The sequence below is a fragment of the Schistocerca piceifrons genome, chromosome 7 (assembly GCF_021461385.2).
Source record: "Schistocerca piceifrons isolate TAMUIC-IGC-003096 chromosome 7, iqSchPice1.1, whole genome shotgun sequence".
Lineage (NCBI taxonomy): Eukaryota > Metazoa > Arthropoda > Insecta > Orthoptera > Acrididae > Schistocerca > Schistocerca piceifrons.
Window position 1 is genome coordinate 186803907 of NC_060144.1, and position 23300 is coordinate 186827206.

The 23300-nt window shown below is 42.9% G+C and overlaps 1 protein-coding gene across 4 annotated transcripts in view; it reads left to right on the forward strand.

Annotated features, from left to right (window-relative positions):
* Positions 1-23300, forward strand: part of LOC124805084 (glycine receptor subunit alpha-3) — a 603880-nt gene that overhangs the window by 411120 nt on the left and 169460 nt on the right. For all 4 annotated transcript variants that reach the window (XM_047265520.1, XM_047265522.1, XM_047265521.1 and 1 more), the window contains exons 5-6: positions 9059-9213; positions 20489-20644. In XM_047265520.1, the coding sequence (XP_047121476.1) occupies positions 9059-9213; positions 20489-20644 (311 nt within the window). The remainder of the gene's footprint in view (positions 1-9058; positions 9214-20488; positions 20645-23300) is intronic.

Consider the following 23300-nt stretch of genomic DNA (forward strand, 5'->3'; position numbering starts at 1 on the left):
TTGAAGCCATAGTGAAGGAAAACCGCCGAGTGACACTGAATGACATTGCAGCATTTTTACAAATTAGTCATGGGTCAGCACACCACATTGTGCATGATGTGCTCCAGTTTCACAAAGCGTCTGCAAGATGTGTGCCACTGCAGCTGACTCCTGAAATGAGAGAACGACATGTTGATGCTTGTGAAGAACTTCGGCGCTTTGAACGAGAAGGTGATGGCTTCCTTGCAAGAATCGTTACTGGAGACGAAACCTAGGTTCACCTCCACCAACCGGAAACGAATAGAGGGAGCAAGGAATGGCGCCATTCCTCATCACTGAAACCAAAGAAGTTTCGAACAGAACCCTCAGCAGGGAAGGTTATACTGACTCTCTTCTGGGACGAAAAGGGCGCCATTTTGGAGCATTACATGCCTAGAGGGATCACTGTCACCAGTGCATCATACACAGATATCCTAAAAAATCATCTGCGGCCTGAAATCAAATCAAAGCAACGTGGATTGCTGTCAGCAGGTGTCCTTTTGCAACATGACAATGCAAGGCCCCACACTATCCGTACAACAGTTGCAACAATCACAGACCTGCATTTTGAGTGTCTTCCTCGTCCACCATATTCACCAGACTTTGCCCCAAGTGATTTCCATATGTTTCGACCACTGAAAGACGCAGTGGGAGGAAAGAAGTTAAGTTCTGATGAAGACGTACGCCATGCTGTGCATGAGTGGTTGTGCGGAGTACCAAAAGAATTTTTTCTAAAGGAATTTATGCACTTTGTAAGAGGTGGAGGACTTGCATTGAGCGTGGGGGAGATTATGTCGAAAAGTGATACAACTTTGTACCACTTCTGCACAATAAATAATATTTTAAAAAATATTTAAGATTTTCATTTGACTCACCCTCGTTCTAGGAGGGCACTAGAGCTGACGCCGTCTCAACGAACACCATCCAACCTTTCTCTCGCTGTCGCTCAAGCGAGCATTATTCAACATCCACTCCCCTCCATCCCACTTACTGGTTGCAACCAAAGAGATGATCACTATCGATATATGGGGCGAAGAGGATATTCGCGCAAATGTAACTCGAACTGCTGCATCACGGCTGAAGTAAAGTTTACATTCATTTTCTTTATTTTTTTGCGAGGGTTGCTTCAGACGTCCCCATTCCCTGTCCCACTTAGTTGAGTGCGAGAGTTTCTTACAATGCTGTCTTGGTGCTGAATTTCAATAGGATGAAGCCCAAAGTTAGTAATTTCGAATCTCCAAGCTATCTTACGTGAATTTATTCTATGCCATGGGTGTTCGAAAAATATGTGTCTAATTAAACATTTGCTTATAGACTGGTGTACCAGGACCTACTGACGCGCATGCCTTACAGAACTGACACTCTCACGAAAGAGAAACTGAACCGACAAGTTCCTGTCCAGTCGATGTCTCGTTGTGCAAACCCTTTTGTCAGTATGAGTGGCAACTTCATCCTGTATTGACTAAGAGAGATAGAAGCAGGTTGTCACAATTTATGATTTTTAATGATTGAAGATGCAGTGTTTGCGTTTTTCCTTTCTGTCACTAGTGTATATCGTAATATGTATAGTTGCCTATATTTCCTCATAAATTTGAGACCATAGCGTAGATCGTGCGGGTTTGCTAAGTCTGTAGATGTTTGGCGGAATGTGAGTTGAAGGTGGCAGGGGGTAAAATACAGGGAGCGAAAGGCTGTTTACAATTGTACACAAACCAGATGGCAGTTATAGGAATCGAGGGGTATGAAAGGGAAGCAGTGATTGGAAAGGAAGTGATACAGGGTTGTAGCCTATCCCCGATGTTATTCAATCTGCATATTGAGCAAGCAGTAAAGGAAACAAAAGAAAAATTCGGAGTAGGAATTAAAATCCATGGAGAAGAAATTTGAGGTTCGCTGATGACATTGTAATTCAGCAAAGGGCCTGGAAGAGCAGTTGAACGGAATGGACAGTCTCTTGAAAGGAGGATATAAGATGAACATCAACAAAAGCAAAACGAGTATAGTGGAATGTAGTAGAATTAAGTCGGGTGATGCTCAGGGGATTCGATTAGGAAATGAGAGGCTTAAAGTAGTAAATGAGTTTTGCTATTTGGGGAGCAAAATAATTGATGATGGTCGAAGTAGAGAGGATATAAAATATAGACTGGCAATGGCAAGGAAAGCGTTGCTGAAGAAGAGAAACTCGTTAACATCGAGTATAGATTTAAGTGTCAGGAAGTGTCTTCTGAAAGTATTTGTATGGAGTGTAGCCATGTATGGAAGTGAAAGATGGACGATAAATATTTTGGACAGGAAGAGAGTAGAAGCTTTCGACATGTGGTGCTACAGAAGAATGCTGAAGATTAGATGGGTAGATCGCATAACTAATGAGGAGGTATTGAACAGAATTGCGGAAAGAGAAATCTGTGGCACAATTTGACTAGAAGAAGAGATCGGTTGGCAGGACACGTTTTGAGGCATCAAGGGATTACCAATTTAGTATTGGAGGGAAGCGTGGAGGGTAAAAATCTTAGAGAGAGGCGAGGAGACCAAGGGATGAATACATTAAGCAGATTCAGAAGGATGTAGGTTGCAGAGATGAAGAAGCTAGCACAGGATAGAGTAGCATGGAGAGCTGCATCAAACCAGTCTCTGGACTTCACACCAACACAACAACAACAACAACAACAAGTGAGGTGAACTGCCTGTTACTGTTTCCGTATCAACAGGTAAGACAGTGTCACTAGATAATCTTCGGGAGACATTAGACTTCATCACCTACTGCAGGGAATTCTCTGGCCTAGACAGTAACTTAAAGGATCAGGGGAAAACTGAAGACTAGTAACAAGGAGTAAATTGAAACTAAAGCAAATGTATTCTTGATAAAAATACATAAATGCGAGACAAAAATGCCTCAAAGCTTGGGATTCACTCAATCCACAATTCTGGGCTGTACGGCGAACCGCCGGCTTGCTGTGCAGCGATCTAACTGTACATCAAAGATGTAAAGAATCACTCAAGAAAATACGATTACTCAGAGTCAAGTAACACGAGCGCACAGACAGGAGCAGTGAGACGAAGCTTATAGCTCCAACATCGGTGAAACCGTATTGCCGGATGCAGGCGGTGCAAATCGCGATTTGCTTCTTAATCATGTACAAAGGCACCACGTGTATTCTACCGAGAAAATTCTGACTAAGTTGACTCAATTTACACATGGTTGCTCCAAGATCGTGGAAACCAACACAGGTGTATCGTGATAGACGGCAAGTACTGCACCAGTGCTAATTACGGCTTCTCTAGCCAACTAAGAACTGCAATAAAATGAGGCTGTAGATTCGTCTCTCAGTAATTTTTTTTAACCTCGGACGGAAGACAATAGTGTGCCTGCTATGACACAAAGAGGTCCCTGTAGCCAACTTGGCTGGAGGTGGCAGTTCCTACTGCCTTCGGCCGAGAGGACATCTCGGCCTCCCGGCGCTCAAGGTTCGTAACCCTGTGCTGGCGCCAGTTCTCTGAATGCGGATAGGGCTAGTAACCATAAGTGCTGGCGTTGCTCTGACTTTAAAAGTAATGTCCTCGGAACTTCCACCGATTTTCGCCATTTTGAGTATATTGCGAATTAAATGACTGGTGATTGTGTAAATTTTACAGCCTCCACCATTTGATGGTCCTCTACTTACGCCAGCTATCGGTTGTTTCATTTGGCCATGAAAAATCTGTTTTAATGCAAAAAATTATCGCATTATTACATCGACTTTTTAATTAATTGATTTATAGGCACATCCCTACTAGCACTGAACTTGTGATTTCTTAAGCATTATGAATCTGTAGTTGGGCCGGATGGCTGCTGAGAATTCTCTATGTGGTCTACACGTCTCGGAAAAGTCTCTGGGTTTGACATTTCAGAAAAAATTCTGTCAGAGTGGAGAATACAGAGAATTCCCACCTGAACGTCACTCTGAAAGAAGGACGCTCAAGCAATGTAAGTATGGTGTACATAGTCAACAAAAAACTTCTTCATCGTGACGTGTGTTTCTTGAAGTGGATACTTAGCACTAGCTGTTACTGCGTGTTAGTCATACACATATAGAGGGTAGGTGCGACTTGATACACATTACAGGGCTACACGGCACCAGAATATCTAAATTTTGGTGATGGTTATCCGATTTTTCCCGAGTCATCAGCCTCCTAACTGGTGTGATGCTGTCCCTCACAAACTCCCTTCCTATCCCAACCTCTTCATCTCAGAGTAACACTGGCAACCAACGTCTTCAATTGTTTGTTGGATGTGTTTCAATCTCTGTCATCCCCTATAAGTTTTACCCTCTACAGCTGCTTCTAGTACAATGAAAGTTATTCTCTGATGTCTCAGCACATGTCCTATTATCCGGTCCCATCTTCTCGTCAGTGTTTCCCAGATATTCGATTCTGATAAAAGCCACCTTATTCCTAATCTTATCTGTCCACCTAATTTTCAACATTCTTCTGTGGCACCACATCTCAAATGTATCGATCCTCTTCTATTCGCGTTTTACCTCAGTCCATTGTTGACTATCACAGAATGCTTTGCTCCAGACGCACACTGAAGAGCCAAGGAAACTGGTACTCATGCCTAACATCGTGTAGGGCCCCAGCGAGCGTGGACTCGACTAATGTTTGAGATAGAGCTGGAGGGAATTGACAAAATGAATCATGCAGGGCTGACCATAAATCCTAAGAGTACGAGGGGGTGGAGATCTCTTCTGAACGATACATTGCAAGGCATCCCAGATATTTACTATTAAAAACAGTCTTGATCACGATTTATTTATCAAAGTGACCGGTTTCGACCACTACTGTGGTCATCTTCAGACCATTGAGTAGGAACCTCTTTTGTTTGGTAGTGATTCTCCAACAGAAAGAGGTTCCTACTCAGTGGTCTGAAGATGACCACAGTAGTGGTCGAAACCGGTCACTTTGATAAATAAATCGTGATCAAGACTGTTTTTAATAGTAAATATTTGTAAGATATTGATCACTGCCTTTCCCGTAATGTATTCAAAAGTAATTCATCCCAGATATGCTAAATAATGTTCATGTCTGAGGAGTTTGGTGGCCAGCCACTAAGAAGAGATTTCCTGGGGCCACTATGTAGAAATTCTGGATGCGTGGGGTGTCGCATTGTCCTGCTAGAATTGGCCAAGTCCGTCGGAATGCGCATGGACATGAATGGATGCTGGTGATCAGACAGGATGCTTACGTATGTGTCACCTGTCAGAGTCGTATCTAGATATATCGGTGGTCCCATACTACTCTAGCTGCACACACCCCATACCATTACAGAGCCTCCACCAACTCGAACGGTCCCCTGCTGACACGCAGGGTCCATGGATTCATGAGGTTGTCCCCGTACACGTCCATCCGCTCGATACAATTTTAAACGAGAATCGTCCGACCAGGCAACATGTTTCCAGTCGTCAGCAGCCCAATGTCAGTGTTGACGGGCCCAGGCAAGGCGTAACGTTTTGTGTCATGCAGTCATCAAGGGTAAACGAGTGAGCCTTCGGCTCCGAAAGCCCATATCGACGATGTTTCGTGAATGGTTCGCACGCTGACACTTGTTGATGGTCCAGCATTGAAATCTGCACCAATTTGCGGAAGGGTTTCACTTCTGTCACGTTGAACGATTCTCTTCAGCCGTCGTTGGTCTCGTTCTTGCAGGATATTTTTCTGGCCGCAGTGATGGAGATTTGATGTTTTACCGAATTCCTGATACTCACGGAACACTCATGAAATGGTCGTACGGGAAAATCCCCACTTCATGGCTACCTCGGAGATGCTATGTCCCATCGCTCGTGCACTGACTGTAGGACAACGTTCAAACTCACTTAAATCTTGGTAACCTGCCATTATAGCAGCAGTAACCGATCTAACAACTGCACAAGACACTTGTCTTATATAGGCATTGCCGACCGCAGCGCCGTATTCTGCCTGTTTATATATATCTGTATTTCACTATGCATGCCAATACCAGTTTTTGGCGCTTCGGAGTAATTTGTTTTGTACTTAAAACTACGAGTGTACAATTGTTTCTTAGTTGGTGTAATAAGCAATACCGACAATTAAATTAGTCAACCCGAGAAGACATCACACGATACCGTGTGGTAGCGCCTCTAGCGTTGAGAATGGTCCCAGTTCTGCGAGGAAGAGTGTCCAAAAGTTTCTTCAAGCGTGTCGTATAGAGACGTGAAAACCCGACCAGTTAATAACGATATCGGAGCTTTAATTCTGAATAACCGTTATTTTTTGGTATTTGTTTGGTCTCGGTTCTAACAGACTTTTTTCATGTTTTAGTAATAACTGGGGCAGAAACCGACATATCAACATGCCATAGCAATGGTACTAATTTTTTTTTAATTTTTAAATAAATTTGTTTATTCGTAAAATTTCCATTGCTTTTAGATATTGGCTTATTACAGAAATTGGGAAAAGCGATGAGCAGTATTTTAATAATTACGTACTCTTAAATATTATCAACAAACACTTGATATAAGAATCGGTACATTACTGCAGAGACAATGATGTAACTGTTGCCGTGTGACATGGTGTGCCATGGCTTATTAGATGGTACGCGTGTATGTGCAGCGTGCAAGGCGTAGTGTCTCACTATCATGGCTGGATTCAAATGGTTCAAATGGCTCTGAGCACTATGGGACTTAACATCTGACGTCATCAGTCCCCTAGAACTTAGGACTACTTAAACCTAACTAACCTAAGGACATCACACACATCCATGGCCGAGGCAGGATTCGAACCAGCGACCGTAGCAGCAGCGCGGTTCCGGACTGAAGCACCTAGAACCGTTCGGCCACAATGGTCGGCTATCATTACTGGACTTTGTTTGTATTACTGAATGGTACTGTTCCTAGTTTGGAAGTATTTTACGAACTGCGAGGGCAATAAAGTACAACACTGCAGTTGCTTTAAAAGCTTAAAAACGGGAGGAGGCACAACAAATTTGCCACGTCATATAAGCAGTGAACATCGACTATGTTCCTTGGAAGAGAATGTACATTTTATTGCTGTACCTATCATTTTATTGACGTGCTGTAAACGTGGAATAATAACTGAAACGATAATTTTGTGGTTGCTTCAGAGTGAAAAATTGATTCCATTCAAAAGTCACGATGCAGGGAAGTCAGCAACGTGTGATCTTTGGCACTCTCCGTTGCCAATGACAATGAGACCAATTTCTGTCGCAGCCTCAAATACACATGATCGGGATATCCTACTCCTTCACCTTCACTGTTGTTGTTGTGGTCTTCAGTCCAGAGACTGGTTTGATGCAGCTCTCCGTGCTACTCTGCCCTGTGCAAGCTTCTTCATCTCCCAGTACCTACTGCAACCTACATCCTTCTGAATCTGCTTAGTGTATTCACCTCTTCGTTTCCCTCTGCTATTTTTACCCTCCACGCTGCCCTCCAATACTAAATTGGTCATCCCTTGATGCCTCAGAACATGTCCTACCAACCGATCCCTTCTTCTAGTAAAGTTGTGCCACAAACTCCTCTTCTCCCCATTTCTATTCAATACCTCCTCATTAGTTATGTGATCTGCTCATCTAATCTTCAGCATTCTTCTGTAGCACCACATTTCGAAAGCTTCTATTCTCTTCATGTCTAAACTATTTATCGTCCATGTTTGACTTCCATACAAGGCTTCACTCCATACAAATACTTTCAGAAACGACTTCCTGACACTTAAATCTATACTCGATGTTAACAAATTTCTCTTCTTCAGAAACGCTTTCCTTGTCATTGCCAGTCTACATTTTATGTCCTCTCCACTTCCACCATCATCAGTTATTTTGCTCCCCAAATACCAAAACTCATTTACTACATTAAGCGTCTCATTCCCTAATCTAATACCCTCAGCATCACCCGATTTAATTCGACTACATTGCATTATCCACGTTTTGCTTTTTTTGGTGTTCATCTTATATCCTCCTTTCAAGACACTGTCCATTCCTTTCAACTGGTCTTCCAGGTCCTTTGCTGTCTCTGACAGAATTGCAAAGCCATCGGCAATCCTCAAATTTTTTATATCTTCTCCATGGATTTTAATTCCTACTCCGAATTTTTCTTTTGTTTTCTTTACTGCTTGCTCAGTATACAGTTTGAATAACATCAGGGATAGGCTGCAACCGTGTCTCATTTCTTTCCCAACCACTGCTTCCCTTCCATACACCTCGACTCCTCTAACTGGCATTTGGTTTCTGTACAAATTGTAAATAGCCTGTCGTCCCTGTATTTGACCCCTGCCACCTTCAGAATTTGAAAGATAGTATTCCAGTCAACATTGTCAAAAGCTTCTTCTAAGTCTACAAATGCTAGCGGCTTTGCCTTTCCTTAATCTATCTTCTAAGTCGTAGGTCCAGTATTGCTTCACGTTTTTCAACATTTCTACGGAATCCAAACTGATCTTCCTCGAGGTCAGCTTCTACCAGTTTTTCCATTCCTCTGTAAAGAATCTTTCGCGCGCATTGGTATTGACGATAATCTCTGAATAATAAATTTTGACTAGGAGCGACGGGCATACCTACGGTATTTTAACGTTACAAGTATATTTTAGACATTCCATTATTAATTTTAATATCCACAAAATGTGGTGACACTACTTTGCTTTTTACCGTGTAGGTTGCACCTGATGATGCTGCTTTAAACCGAGAAACCAGTTGTGTTTCAATAAACAACAATTTTGCTTGTTCTTCCTAACATCAATACTGAACCTGTAAGAGTGGCTTTCGGCTTTGATTCATGGAAACGATGGGACATCAATGTAGTCACAACGAGTTTTAGAGTTTTATAGCTGCAGAGGTGAGCCATGCTCTCAAGGTAGTCCTAATGCCTTGATGGTACTTTGTTATCGAGAATGTCTTTCTCTTATTTAAGCCACGAGTAAGTCCTTGGACGCTGTGCCCTTCAGTGGACAGCATTGTCGATGTTGGTATAGAAATCAGGTCAAAAGCTGATATGTAATGAGGCGCTGAGCCAGCTACAGGTACGGTATTTGTGTGCAGAGTGGACATGTTCGTCCGCCAGAAGTGGATGGAGTCGAGGCTGGATATGCCGAACGCGCTGTTCGAGGAGGGGGACGACTACGTGACGCTGCCGCCCGAGTTCGTGGACAACCTGTGGCAGCCCGACCCCTACATCCTCAACGCCAAGGTGTCTGGTGAGTGCAGCCACCCTCATATCTTATTCAGAGTTTCGCGATCAGTTCCAGTAGAGTAGTTGCTTGAAATTTTTTGGCAGATCAAAACTGTGTGGCGGACCGAGATTCGAACTCGGGACCTTTGCATTTCGCGGGCAAGTGCTCTCTGAGACTCGAACTCGGGACCTTTGCCTATCGCGGACAAGTGCTCTTGTAGAGCACTTCCCAGCGAAGTTAGCTTACCTGCACTACCTATTTATATCATTCCTCAGCAATTTGTATTTCCCTATTCCTGAGTTTCCCAGAACACTTTTGTACTTTCTCCTTTCATCCATCAGTTGAAGTATTTCTTCTGTTACCTATGGTTTCTTCGCAGTTTCCTTCATTGTACCTATGTTTTCCTTCCCAACTTCTATGATGGCCTTTTTTAGAGACATCCATTTCTCTTCAACTGCACCGCCTACTGAGCTATTCCTTATTGCTGTATCTGTAGCATTAGAGAACTTCAACCGTATCTCGTCATTCCTTACAAGGGAACCTCCCCATCGCACCCCCCTCAGATTTAGTTATAAGTTGGCACAGTGGATAGGCCTTGAAAAACTGAACACAAATCAATCGAGAAAACAGGAAGAAGTTGTGTGGAACTATGAAAAAATAAGCAAAATATACAAACTGAGTTGTCCATGCGCAACATAGGCAACATCAAGGATAATGTGAGGTCACGAGCGCCGGGGTTCCGTGGTTAGCGTGAGTAGCTGCGGACCGAGAGGTCCTTGGTTCAAGTCTTCCCTCGAGTGAAAAGTTTATTTCTTTATTTTCAGTTCATGTGATAAACTCTTACGTTTTCATCACTTTTTTTGGAGTGATTATCACATCCACAAGAAAACCTAAATCGGGCAAGGTAGAAGAATCTTTTTATCCGTTCGCCAAGTGTACAAGTTAGGAGGGTCGACAATATATTCCTATCATGTGCCGCACATGTTGTCACCAGTGTCGTATAGAATATATCAGACGTGTTTTCCTGTGGAGGAATCGGTTGACCTATGACCTTGCGATCAAATGTTTTCGGTTCCCATTAGAGAGGCACGTTCTTTCGTCTACTAATTGCACGGTTTTGCGGTGCGGTCGCAAAACACAGACATTAAACTTATTACAGTGAACAGAGACGTCAATGAACGAACGGACACATCATAACTTTGCGAAAATAGAGAAAGTAAAATTTTCACTCGCGGGAAGACATGAACCAAAGACCTCTCGTTCCGCAGGTGCTCACGCTAACCACGGGACCACGCCGCTCCTGACCTCATATTACCCTTGGTATTGCCTATCTTTCGCATGGACTACTCAGTTTGTATATTTTGCTTATTTTTTCATAGTTCCACACAACGTCTTCCTGTTTTCTCGATTGATCTGTGTTCAGTTTTTCAAGGCCTATCCACTGTGCCAACTTATAATTAAATCTGAGGGGGGTGCGATGGGGAGGTTCCCTTGTTAGTACTTCCGTAACCCACCTCTTTACATATTGATTCTTCCTGACTACTGTTAAACTTCAGCCTACTCTTCATCACTATTATATTGTGATCTGAGTCATCTCTGCTAAAGGGTAGGTCTTACAATGCAATATCTGATTTCGGAATCTCTGTCTGACCATGATGTAATCTAATTGAAATCTTCCCGTATCACCCGGCCTTTTCCAAGTATACCTTCTCCTCTTGTGATTCATGAACAGAGTATTCGCTGTTACTGGCTGAAACTTGTTACAGAACTCAATTAGTCTTTCTCTTCTCTCATTCGTTGTCTTAAGCCCATATTCTCCTGTAACATTTTCTTCTACTCCTTCCCTTACAGCTGCATTCCAGTCTCCTATGACTATTAGATTTTCATATCCCTTTACATACTGTATTACCCTTTCAATATCCTCATGCAGTTTCTCTATCTCATCATCTTCAGCTTGGGACATCGGCATGTATACCTGAACTGTCGTTGTCGGTGTTGGTTTGCTGCCGATTGTGATAAGAATAACCCTTTCACCGAACTGCTCACAGTAACACACTCTCTGCCCTACCTTTCTATGCAGCATCTGCTGGCTTCAAATCTTTTGCTTAGAGCCAGTTGAGACTGGCGTCAGCTCAAAAACTTCCCTCGCACACTAAATAACCTGAGGGCACCGATGTGTGCGACAGGATTGAGGAGTAATGTCTAGAGTACTTTGTAAACAGAAATAAATACTACCGAACAGATAGAAACTATACATTTAATAGTCTTTGTAATCAAAATATGTATAGACGAAAAATATAACTGACACCTTGATACGGAATCAAAATACACTGTTCTGTTTGCTTTTCATTTAAAAGTTTTCCGTTAATACTTAAAAAGCAATGTCGGACAATATTTTCTTGAGCACTAAAGCCACCACTGTCTAAATATCTGGCCCTTCGAATTCTAAATCCCATATTTTGTTGTACAGAATTCCCTGCAAAAGAAGCTGCAATTCTTGCGATACTTGCATAACTATGTTAATGTGTACATTTCTGGTTTACACGAAACAGTAAATTGTATACTATATTTTTTCGGAATTGTAGATGGTACCCCAAACCTTGGGATGAAAACTATACAGAATGTACAGAATTCTGAATTCAATAATTCGAGACCCATGGCGGTAAGAGATCTTGACTGAGAAATGTGTGTGAGGCACATGTTCATAAACTGATAACGTTTCACAACAAATGACTGCCTTTTACATCGACACTGCGGCACTATCTTAAAAAACAATACATCGTCTATGAAGTGTTCGCGGCACACTTTACCACTACTTGTCGTGACAGATGGTCGAAGATTTAACGTCACTCGTTACGCCGGCCGCTGTGGCCGAGCGGTTCTAGGCGCTTCAGTCCTGAACCACGCAGCTGCTACGGTCGCAGGTTCGAATCATGCCTCGGGCATGGATGTGTATGATGTCCTTAGGTTAGTCAGGTTTACGTAGTTCTAAGTCTAGGAGACTGGTGACCTCAAATGTTAAGTCCCATAGTGTTTAGAGCCATGACTCGTTACAGGAAGCTGTAAACGTGTATTTAATACATGATACGGGCTAGAAAAACGGCAATATTTGACAACAGGAGTCGTCCTAAAGGGAAGATATCTCCATGGACAGAAAATAACGAGAAAGCAGTTGCTCATACTAGTCACAGGGCGTTGGCCAAATTCTCGATAGCAAATTGTTCTGACAGTAGAATGTCAGGAGATGGTGCTGAATAATGAGGCAAAAGATTCATCAATAAGCACCTTCCAACGTTCCTGTGGAATGAACATTTCGAAGAGTACGGTGTCGAATGTACCAATGGAGCAGCAATAAAAAAGGTGAGGGAGCCATGGGGCCAAATGATTTTGAACTCAGAGTTCATTCCAGTTACAAATTAACTCGCGCAAGACTACAGTGCCGAGCTTTGACAGTTCATACTGTTCATGGATGACGCCTCTTTCAACCATACCAATCGAGGTGGCGCAGTGGTTAGCACATTGGACTCGCATTCGAGAGGACGACGGTTCTAAGCTCCATCCGGCCATTCAGATTTAGCTTTTCAGTGAGTTCACTAAATCACTCCAGGTGAATGTCAGGTTGGTTTCTTTGAAAATGGCACGCCCAATATCCTCCCAATCATTTCGTAATTCGAGCTTGTGTGCTCCGTCTTTAATGACCTCACTGACGTTAACTTCTAATCTTCCTTCCTCCCCTCTTTCAATGAAGGTGGTGTTTACAATTGCCGTAGTAGCCTTGTCTTGAGCAACGATAATCCATGTGCCACACTTGGCTCTTATCAGCTGCAACGGTTTTCTAATAACTTGTGGGCTGGAACTGTAGAAGGCAACCTAACTGCACCCTAATTACTGCCACACTTTTTGTAATGGTGAAGATTACCTAATGTCCATTCCAAACATACTGCTGCAGTTGCTGGAGAAAATAGTCCTACCACTTGTTTCCGTGTGATATGTCCATTCAACATGGTGAACATCCCATTTCGATATAAATGAGAGCTCCTGCACAAAATACACCCTCATTATTAGAATGGAAGCAGAGGTCCTGTTCCACGCTCAGTACAATCCCTTAGATCTCACTCCTATACAATTTTTTAAATCTATGGCTTGACATAAGATCATTGGCAAACTAGTAGAAACTGAAGAGGAACTGGTTGGTAGAGTCCTAGTTGCAGACATCACTGTACAGCAGACACTATTGACATGTGAAACAGCGCGGAAAAATTTTACGCTCTCTTGTAGTGCGTATTGTGAGACTGGAAGTCATCGGCTTAAACAGGTATAAGCTTAACTCATTTCTATAAGGTGTGAATTTTTTCTGTCAATAGAAAATAAATATTTATTTCAAACCTCTAGTTCTTGAACAATACTTGCAATTTCGCGTGTAAAACTGCTGCACACCGTGGGTAGGGTTTACTAGCAAATATGAAGATCGCGTACATCGCACAAGCTGTTTGATGGTATTGTTAGAAATTATAGTGGATATGAGAAGAATGACGCTACGCAATGAAAACTTTGCGTAATCATTGGCATTTTGTTTACATTATATCTTGCTCATTAGTACATTGTGTAAACTTTCTTTTTCTTGTTTACAATAGTTTTTCCTTTGCAGCTTTGACTTCTGTAAACCTTTAAATTTGTCCCTTTGTTAGCACAGCACCTTCTGTGTTCCTCACAACAAACAGCATGTAGTAAGGACAAAAGCAGCCACACGGAACTGGCCAAGACTTAAATAAGGTGATGGAACTTCATAGGAACACTGTCCGTTATTCACAGTCACAGTGTTTGTCACAGTGAATACGGCTGATTTAGCGATGAATCTGCAGAGTCTCTCGTATACATTAACATTCTCAAAAGCGATATTTGTCTAAAGAAACTCAAAGGTCTTCGTGTAAGTTGCATTCCTTACAGGAAAACAAGCGATTCGTGAAGTTCCATTCAAGACATTGCCCCCCTTCCGCCCCCCCCCCCACCCAAAAAATCACTCTTCTGACCGGTATCGGTATGATGTGACAACGCCACGATTTTCTCTCCCGTGTCAAAGTATTCATTTAAGAACAGCACTGGTACTCAAACTCTCCTACATTTTAATCTCAGCTCTTCCCCACCATTGTTGCCTCCTGCAGCTACCAATACTAGCACAGTAGCTACACATTGATGTCGTAACACCTATCATACAGTTCCTTCATATTTTCCACTATTCCCTTCCATGTCGATTCGGCGGAGAAGCTCCTTATTTCTTAACGGTTCACTTAAGTTTCAGTATCCTTCTCTTTCTGTAACAGCGCATCTCAAACGTTAGGATTATCTTGTCTTCCGGTTTCTTCACAGTCCATGACTCACTTTCATCAACGTAGTGCTCCAGACATACAGTCTCAAATTAAGGCTTGTGTTTGATACTTGCAGTTTCGAGAGAAATGCTCCGACTGCCTAGGTTAGTTTATTTGTAACATTCTCGCTCTATGTCCTTTGTGCATTATTTTGCTACGCAGGTAGCAGTATTCTTTCACTCCTATGTGGTCCACAAATTTGTTGGTAATTTCTTTTCTGACGTTAGTCATCAGCTCCTGTAATTCTCCTCAGTTTTCACAGAGACAACAATACCATCAGCAAATCTCATCACTGATATCGTTTCACCCCGAATTTTAATCAGGCTTATGAATGTTTCGTTTATTTTCTTCAGTCATACCCGATGAACAACAGAAGAGAAAGACTTCATCTCCATGTTGCGCTCTTTTTAGTCAGAGGACTTCTTTCTCGGTACTGGGCGAGGTGATGCAGTGGCTAAGAAACTGGCATCTTATTCGAGAGGATGGTCCTCGAAATCATTGACCAGCCATACAGACTTTCCTTGACCTTCATAAATCACTAAGATGAAAACCTCGATGATTCCTTAGAGACAGCACGGCCTTTTTCCTTCCCCGTCCTTCCACATTCCGAGTTTGTGCTTGTTATGCCACACCCTCCAGAGTAACAGACTATTATTGCCACATCAGAATTAAGTTGATAAGAAATTAACAATCCTTTGAGACTACCAATATTATTCCTATATAAAGTAACTAATTTTGACTTTAATTTGATTCGTGATTTTGTGTTTGTTGTGAAGGCGGACGAGAGACAGTAACGGTGCCCTAGTACAGAGCTACTGTCCATGATTCTTGCTGCTCGTAATTGCAATTAATATAGAAGTTAATAATTTTCGCAGAGACGGCGTTTTCCGTTGTAAGAGAGCTCTTTGTGCTAAATATGTCCAGTGCTTCACGCATGAATACGCCAAAGCGGCGACAGAGAAACTGTTCTGGCCGTGAGAAGGAGCAAGCGCCTGACGAACTAACGTAATTGAGCGGCCCACCCAAAACTGCGCAAGTGAGAACAGTTTGGCCATGAAAAATTGAGCCCTCTGCGCAGTAGGGCGTTTTCTTCGAAATCCAAAGTTTTAAATAAGCCCCATAGCAAGGGCTGTGCTTCATTGGGACCCGAGATCTTCTGCCATAAAGATGCTATTCAGTCTCTGGTGCAGTTAGTCTCTAACCACATAATCCTACAGGTTAGGCGCTTTGTTAGGACAGTTAAACTGATTTTATTTTGCATGTCTGAAGGAACAGACATAGCTGACAACCTTCAGCTGTACGGAATATTTTTGAAATTAACTTGGTGACAGTGAATTCCTTGACATAAGCTGTATTAGATATAGATCTACTACACAATAGCGACACATGAAAGTTTATGGCGGATGGCGACTCATACCCGACTTTCTCGCTTGTCACGAACAGCCTTAACAGCTTCGGCTATCCGTGCACGCTCCCCGACCGCTCGTGATAAGCGGGAAAGTCCGGTTCGAGTCCCAGTCAATCACAAATTTTCATGAGTCACTAATAGATTATATCCATACCTAGCACAGATGATGTCAGATGAATTCGTAATCTGCGAATAAGTTTCGTAATATTTAATAGAGCTTTCAGACATGCAAAATACACTGAAGCACCAAAGAAACTTGTATAGCCATGCGTATTCAAATATAAATATATTTAGACAGGCAGAATATGGCGCTGCCGTCGGCAACGCCTATATGAAACAACACGTGTCTGGCGCAGTTGCTAGATCGGTTACTGCTGCTACAATGGCAAGTTATCAAGACTTAAATGAGTTTGAACGTGGTGTTATAGTCTGCACATGAGCGATGGGACACAGCATCTCCGAGGTAGCGATGAAGTGGAGATTTTCCCGTACGACCATTTCACGAGTGAACCGTGAATATGAGGAATCCGGTAAAACATGAGATCTCCTACATCGCTGTGGTCGGAAACAGATCTGCAAGAACGAGACCAACGACGACTGGCCATCCATGTGGAGCACGTATTGGTCTCACCGCGGACTTCTAATACTCAGCCACACACAATTGATTTCATCAAAGTGTACAGGCCTGAAGGATGCATTGATGCAACGTCGAAAACTAGTAGCCAAATAAATATGAAATCTTAAGTACTGCTGGAGGAGTTTCATTTTTAATAAAATTATACCAGCTGACGTCCCACCATCATCCAATTTAAATATGGATGTATGAAGACTTACGTGTGTGGTTTGATTGACTGGGCATTGTCTCCCGGCGCAGTAATAACTGTCTCCTACAACGCACTTTTACCACTGACTTCAGTTCCTTTACTTAGTGTTATGTAGCTCAGTCGGTAAAAACGGATCCCTTGTAGGATTGCTTTGCTGTATGTCTGTCTGGCTGTCTGTCTGTTCATTAACAATCCTTTTTCACAGGAATGGGTCAACGTACCAATTTAAAACTTGTCACATACTAAGGACTAGGTTGCTTGGCGGTGTAAAAAACTGAAGCTTCTAAGTCAGTGTCATCAAAAGGTGCGGCAATTTACGTCACACATTTTGGTACTTCCTGTTGGCGTAGAATAATGAAATTTGGCAAGAAGCAGGGTTTCACTGAAAAAGTAAAGGAAAAAAGGCCAGAATTGTTAATATGTGATTACATCACACGATAGAAAAAAATTTGTCATTTGCTATCTGACTGACTATCTGTCCGTCCCCCTGTTAAAACTGCTTTTCCTCAGGAATGGGTAGATGCGTAAAGTTCAAATTTATGTCACACAAGTAGAAGGACAAAGCAGGAGCGAGTGCATTTTGTTAGTGCGGTTTGCCTACATCAGGGGCAGCTTTGCCCCTGAGAGCGTACCTGCCCCTGATATAGGCAAACTGCACCAACAAAATGCACCTGCTCCTACTTTGTCCTTCTACTCACACACTAAGGTCTATGGTACATTGGCGGTGTAATACATGTGAGCTTCTAAGCCAATGCAATCAAAACATATGGCCATTTAAATAACATATTTTGATACCCACAGATTCACTCATCAGAATCTGTAGGGTACTTCCCTTTGGTCTAGAAGAGTGGTAAAATGTAATTTTCTGAGAGGTAAAAACAAAAGAGTTCAACTGTGTTTCGTTCATTAAATTAAATTATTTTTAGGAGATCGTAATTATTGTTGCTATTTCATAAGACTATAATACTGATTACTCATTAGATAAGTAACCAATAAATATATTTTTTCAATTACTAGCGGTAATATCTGACATAATGGGGTGGAAGCCACAGCTTGTTCACACACTACACACTTCCAGAATGAGATTTTCACTCTGCATCAGAGTGTGCACTGAAACGAAACTTTCCTGGCACATTAAAATTGTGTGCCGGACCGATACTCGAACTCGGGACTTTTGCCTTTCACGGGCAAGTGCTCTACCAACTGAGCTACTCAAGCACGACTCACGCCCCATCGTCACAATTTTATTTCTGCCAGTACCTCGTCTCCTACCTTCCAAACTTCACAGAAGCTCTCCTGCATACCTTGCAGAACTAGCATTCCTGGAAGAAAGGATATTGCGGAGACATGGCTTAGTCACAGCCTGGGGGATGTTTCCAGAATGAGATTTTCAGTCTGCAGCGGAGTGTGCGCTGATATGAGTCTCGGTCCAGCACACAGATTTAATCTGCCAGGAAGTTTCATATCAGTGCACACTTCGCTGCAGAGTGAAAATCTCATTCTCGAAAAAGTGTTAATCACACGACAATAATTTGCGTTGCATTACATGAAAAACATTTTTTGTCATTTGTTGTCCGACTGCCTCGGCGCCATTGATGGTCTTGTAATCATTATGAAGACAAGCGAGCACCTGCAACCAACTTGTCTACGGCCTAGACACACTCTCACGGTTACCCCAAGCACCCTGACTGCAAATTTGTTCGTTAATATTGTGATTCGAATTGTTTCACTACCATTCATGAACAGCATTTCAGAGGGTGTTTTCCAACAAGATAATGGCTGCCCATGTGCCACTATTGTAACCCAACATGCTCTACCAAGCCCCGACATGTTCCTTTGGCCTGCTCGATCACGAGATCTGTCTCCAGGTGCCCAAGTATGGGACATCATCAAAGAGCAAAAATGGTTCAAATGGCTCTGAGCACTATGGGATTTAACTTCTGAGGTGAACCAGTCCCCTAGAACTTAGAACTATTTAAACCTAACTAACCTAAGGACAACACACACATCCATGCCCGAGGCAGGATTCGAACCTACGACCGCAGCAGTCGCGCGGTTCCAGACTGTAGCGCCTAGAACCGCTCGGTCACTCCGGCCGTCAATCACGTTTATTTTCCAATATCAAAAGGCACGACGCGTTTCGGTGCCTGCTGCCATCATGAGATGCTGTCTGTTACATACGAGTATATATCCATTGTGGTTCAAACGGTTCAAATGGCTCTGAGCGTTATGGGACTTAACTTCTGAGGTCATCAGTCCCCTAGAACTTAGAACTACTTAAACCTAACTAACCTAAGGACACCACACACATCCATGCCCGAGGCAGGATTCGTACCTGTGACCGCAGCAGTCGCGCGGTTCCGGACTGAACCGCCTAGCCATTAAAGTCCCCAGCCGGCTCCTCGAGCAGCAACTCCAACGTCATCCCCAACCAGCGTTAACTAGTTGACTGGACAAGAGCAACAGGCATGGAACTCCATCCCATGGACAGACACCTGACGCCTGTACGACACAATGCATACACGTTTGTTTGCTTGCAGTCAACATTTTTGCGATTACACTAATTACGAGTATACTGTATTACGAGTATTACTGTACCACCGTTTCACATTTGCAATGGCTTATCTCGCACTACACTAACCTGTGATCTTGCAACGTTAGTCACTTAAATACTTTACCCAGACAAACGTATTCCTGAAATTTCATTAATTTGTAAGTGGGCTGCTTCTGTGTTGGCAACGCTGTGTAGCGCTTTGCATTGGATCTCTGACTGCACTTTCTTTGTAAGAGACTCTGTAGCTCGTTGGAGTCGTTGTTGTAAGTTAATCGCCAGTAGTGTTGGGAGTTGGAAGTCAGTCGCCAGCAGTGATGGAAGTACTGTTGGGCAGTTGGAGGTGAACAACCAGCAGTGATGGATGTTAGATGTCAGAAGTTAGCATTGGTGGAGGTTAGAGGTCTGAAGTGTTAGCGTAGGCTAACGATCTGTACATGTTCGACTCGGAGATTGAATATTATTCATGATTCTATACCTTCGTATTAGATGTCAATGACGATTTATATTCGTGTTTGAACTGGATGTCACATTATTAAGGTAAAAAAAATACGTTATTTGGTTTGCAACAAAATCTTTCCTTTGCCTACCACATGCCTATTAGTAGTTAGTGGCTTTAGTAGTTAGAATCTTTCATTTAGCCGGCAGTATTGACGTTCGCTGTCTTGCAGTAGTTCGCGTAATGAATATTTTTGTGAGGTAAGTGCTTAATGAAATGTATAGGTTATTGTTATGATTTCTTTTTAGCCAAAGCCACTCTTTTGATTTAATTATTTGAAGTCAGGTTGTAATTTTTTTAGCAGTCAGATTACGTTGCGCTAGAATGTTGTGCGTCAGCATCGACATGATAAGAAAAAGTAAAGAGAAAGTAGTCTCAGTACGTCCAGTTTTACTCAGCTGTTTCAGAATCAAATAACGCAGAAGTTTCATCTCCTCAGTCATTCAGCAATTTAAGTACAGACACACTCATTTAAATAAAGAAGTTTCAATCTACATTAATTGGGATTTTTTTTCTGTCAGTGTATTTTGGACGTGGTGCTGTGTCAGTGGAAACCTAGAGTACACAGTGCTCTTGAGATCACGCTTTTGGCATTCCATCGTGGACCTGGAGTACCCGCTGGAGCTGTTTCGTTACTCGGTGTGTTCTCAGAGATCGCGAAGCTGACGCACGAGTTCTCGTCGGTGACGCTGTTCCGCAACAAGACGGTGCGCTACGCGGCGCGCATGCACGCCATCATCGCCTGCCAGATGGAGTTCCAGCTCTACCCCATGGACATCCAGGTCTGCCCCATGTACATCGAGAGTTGTGAGTACACGCGGGTTGTCTCAGTCTCACCAGCAAAGCCTGCTAAATGCTTTCTGCTGTCATCTGGAGCGCCAGGCGGGACGCACGGGGAATACTTGCTAGCAAAGTCTCTTAACCCTTTAATTACGGTGCGGCCTCTAGTAGCAGTCTGCCGCATGAGTGCGCGCCACTATACGCTGAGACAGCGTTGTAAGCAAATGTGAGCACGGGACGCGAAAACTAAGTGCTTGTTTCTCGTTCATTTCGTGTATTTGTGCAGAGAAGCGACATTGTCAAAGTTAGAAATACCTATTATATTAAATTGCTGTTCTTGTACGCTGTAATTTATAAATAACTACGATCCAGTATAATTTAATCATTCTTTGTTAAGCCTAGTTCACACGACGACATTGGGTTGCGCCACTCGTTGCGTGAAACGAGTTGCGCGCAAATGGTTTCATATTTGACTGTAGACACGGCGAAACCAGTATATATTTCAGTTTCTTCGTTTTGTGGGTTCCTGAGTCGTGTCTGAAATGAAAGTTTTGGCAGCTGTACGTCGCACCACTTGTGATGCACTTAAATTTTGTTGCGTGGAACCGCTACATAAGAAAAAATTAAGAAACGTGTTTCGATTCGTGACTGGATGAAGAAAAAACGTCAGCACGGTTTCTCAGCATCCTTGCTGAAATAATTTGCAATGGAAGACCCAAGAAGTTCTTTTAATTATCTTAGAATGTCATCAGAACTGTTAACCTTTCTTCTAAATAGAGTTAATTATGCGATAAGGAATAAAGATACTGTAATGCATGAAGCACTGTCGCCAGAACTAAAATTACGTATCACATTGCATGCATTACAATCGAGAACACTCGGCAAGCTATAAGATGCGGTTTTAGTTGATGATGACGCTTTTTCATTAACACCAATAATTATTAAAAGTAATAATTATTAATATTAACATCAGTAATTATCCGAAGCAGGCCGCATTAAAAAGAGAATGGTTTGCAAACTACTCTCTTGAAGATAGACCTGAACAGTGCCAATATTTCAAAATTCAGACATATGTGAACGGAGAGCACTGTGCGACGTTTTAAATAGAAGAAGATTGAATAAAGAATGTAGCTTCTTGAATTGTGCAGCCTCCCCTCCTATCAACAATATTCCTTAAAATGGTCAAATATATTATACTAGAACTGATATGTGATTACATTTTCACGCAATTTGGGTGCATACATCCTGAGAAATCAGTACGCAGGACAACCACATCTGGCCGTAATAACGGCCTTGATACACCTGGCCATTGAGTCAAACAGAGCTTGGATGGTGTGTACAGGTACAGCTGCCCATGCAACTTCAACACCATACCACAGTTCATCAACAGTAGTGACTGGCGTATTGTGACGCGCCAGTTGCTCGGTTACAATTGACCAGACGTTTTCAATTGGTGAGAGATATGGAGAATGTGCTGGTCAGGGCAGCAGTCAAACATTTTCGGTATCCAGAAAGGCCCGTACAGGACCTGCAACATGCGGACGTGCATTATCCTGCTGAAATGTAGGGTTTTGCAGGGATCGAATGAAGGGTAGAGCCACGGGTCGTAACACATCTGAAATTTAACATCCACTGTTCAAAGTGCCGTTAATACGAACAAGAGGTGACCGAGACGTGTAACCAATGGCACCCCATACCATCACGCCGGGTTGCACGTCAGTATGGCGATGACGAATACACGCTTCCAATGTGCGTTCACCGCGATGTCTACAAACACGGATGCGACCATCGTGATGCTGTAAACAGAACCTGGATTCATCCGAAAAAATGACGTTTTGCCATTCTTGCACCCAGGTTCGTCGTTGAGTACACCATCGCAGGCGTTCCTGTCTGTGATGCAGCGTCAAGGGTAACTACAACCATGGTCTCCGAGCTGATAGTCCATGCTGCTGCAAACGTCGTCGAACCGTTCGTGCAGATGGTTGTCTTGCAAACGTCCCCATCTGTTGACTCAGGGATCGAGACGTGGCTGCACGATCCGTTACAGCCATGCGGATAAGATACCTGTCATCTCGACTGCTAGTGATACGATACCGTTGGGATCCAGCACGGCGTTTCGTATTATCCTCCTGAGCCCACCTATTCCATATTCTGCTAACAGTCATTGGATCTCGACCAACGCGAGCAGCAATGTCGCGATACGATAAACGGCAATCGCGATAGGCTACAATCCGACCTTTATCAAACTCGGAAACGTGATGGTACGCATTTCTCCTCCTTACACGAGGCATCACAACAACTTTTCACCAGGCAACGCCGGTCAACTGCTGTTTGTGTATGAGAAATCGGTTGGAAACTTTCGTCATCTCAGCACGTTGTAGGTGTCGCCATCGGCGCCAACCTTGTGTGAATGCTCTGAAAAGCTAATCATTTGCATATCACAGCATCTTCTTCCTGTCGGTTAAATTTCGCGTCTGTAGCACATCATCTTCGTGGTGTAGCAATTTTAATGGCCAGTAGTGTATCTATGTTATGATCGCACGTGACGGTCTCAGGAGCAACAATATGTTGCTTATTTTTGTTATCAGCATCACTGATATCCCACAAACACTTATGCAAAGCATAGACATCCAAAAAGCGAAGATTATCCTCCATTCCCCACTTTATATTTCACTTTGTCTAC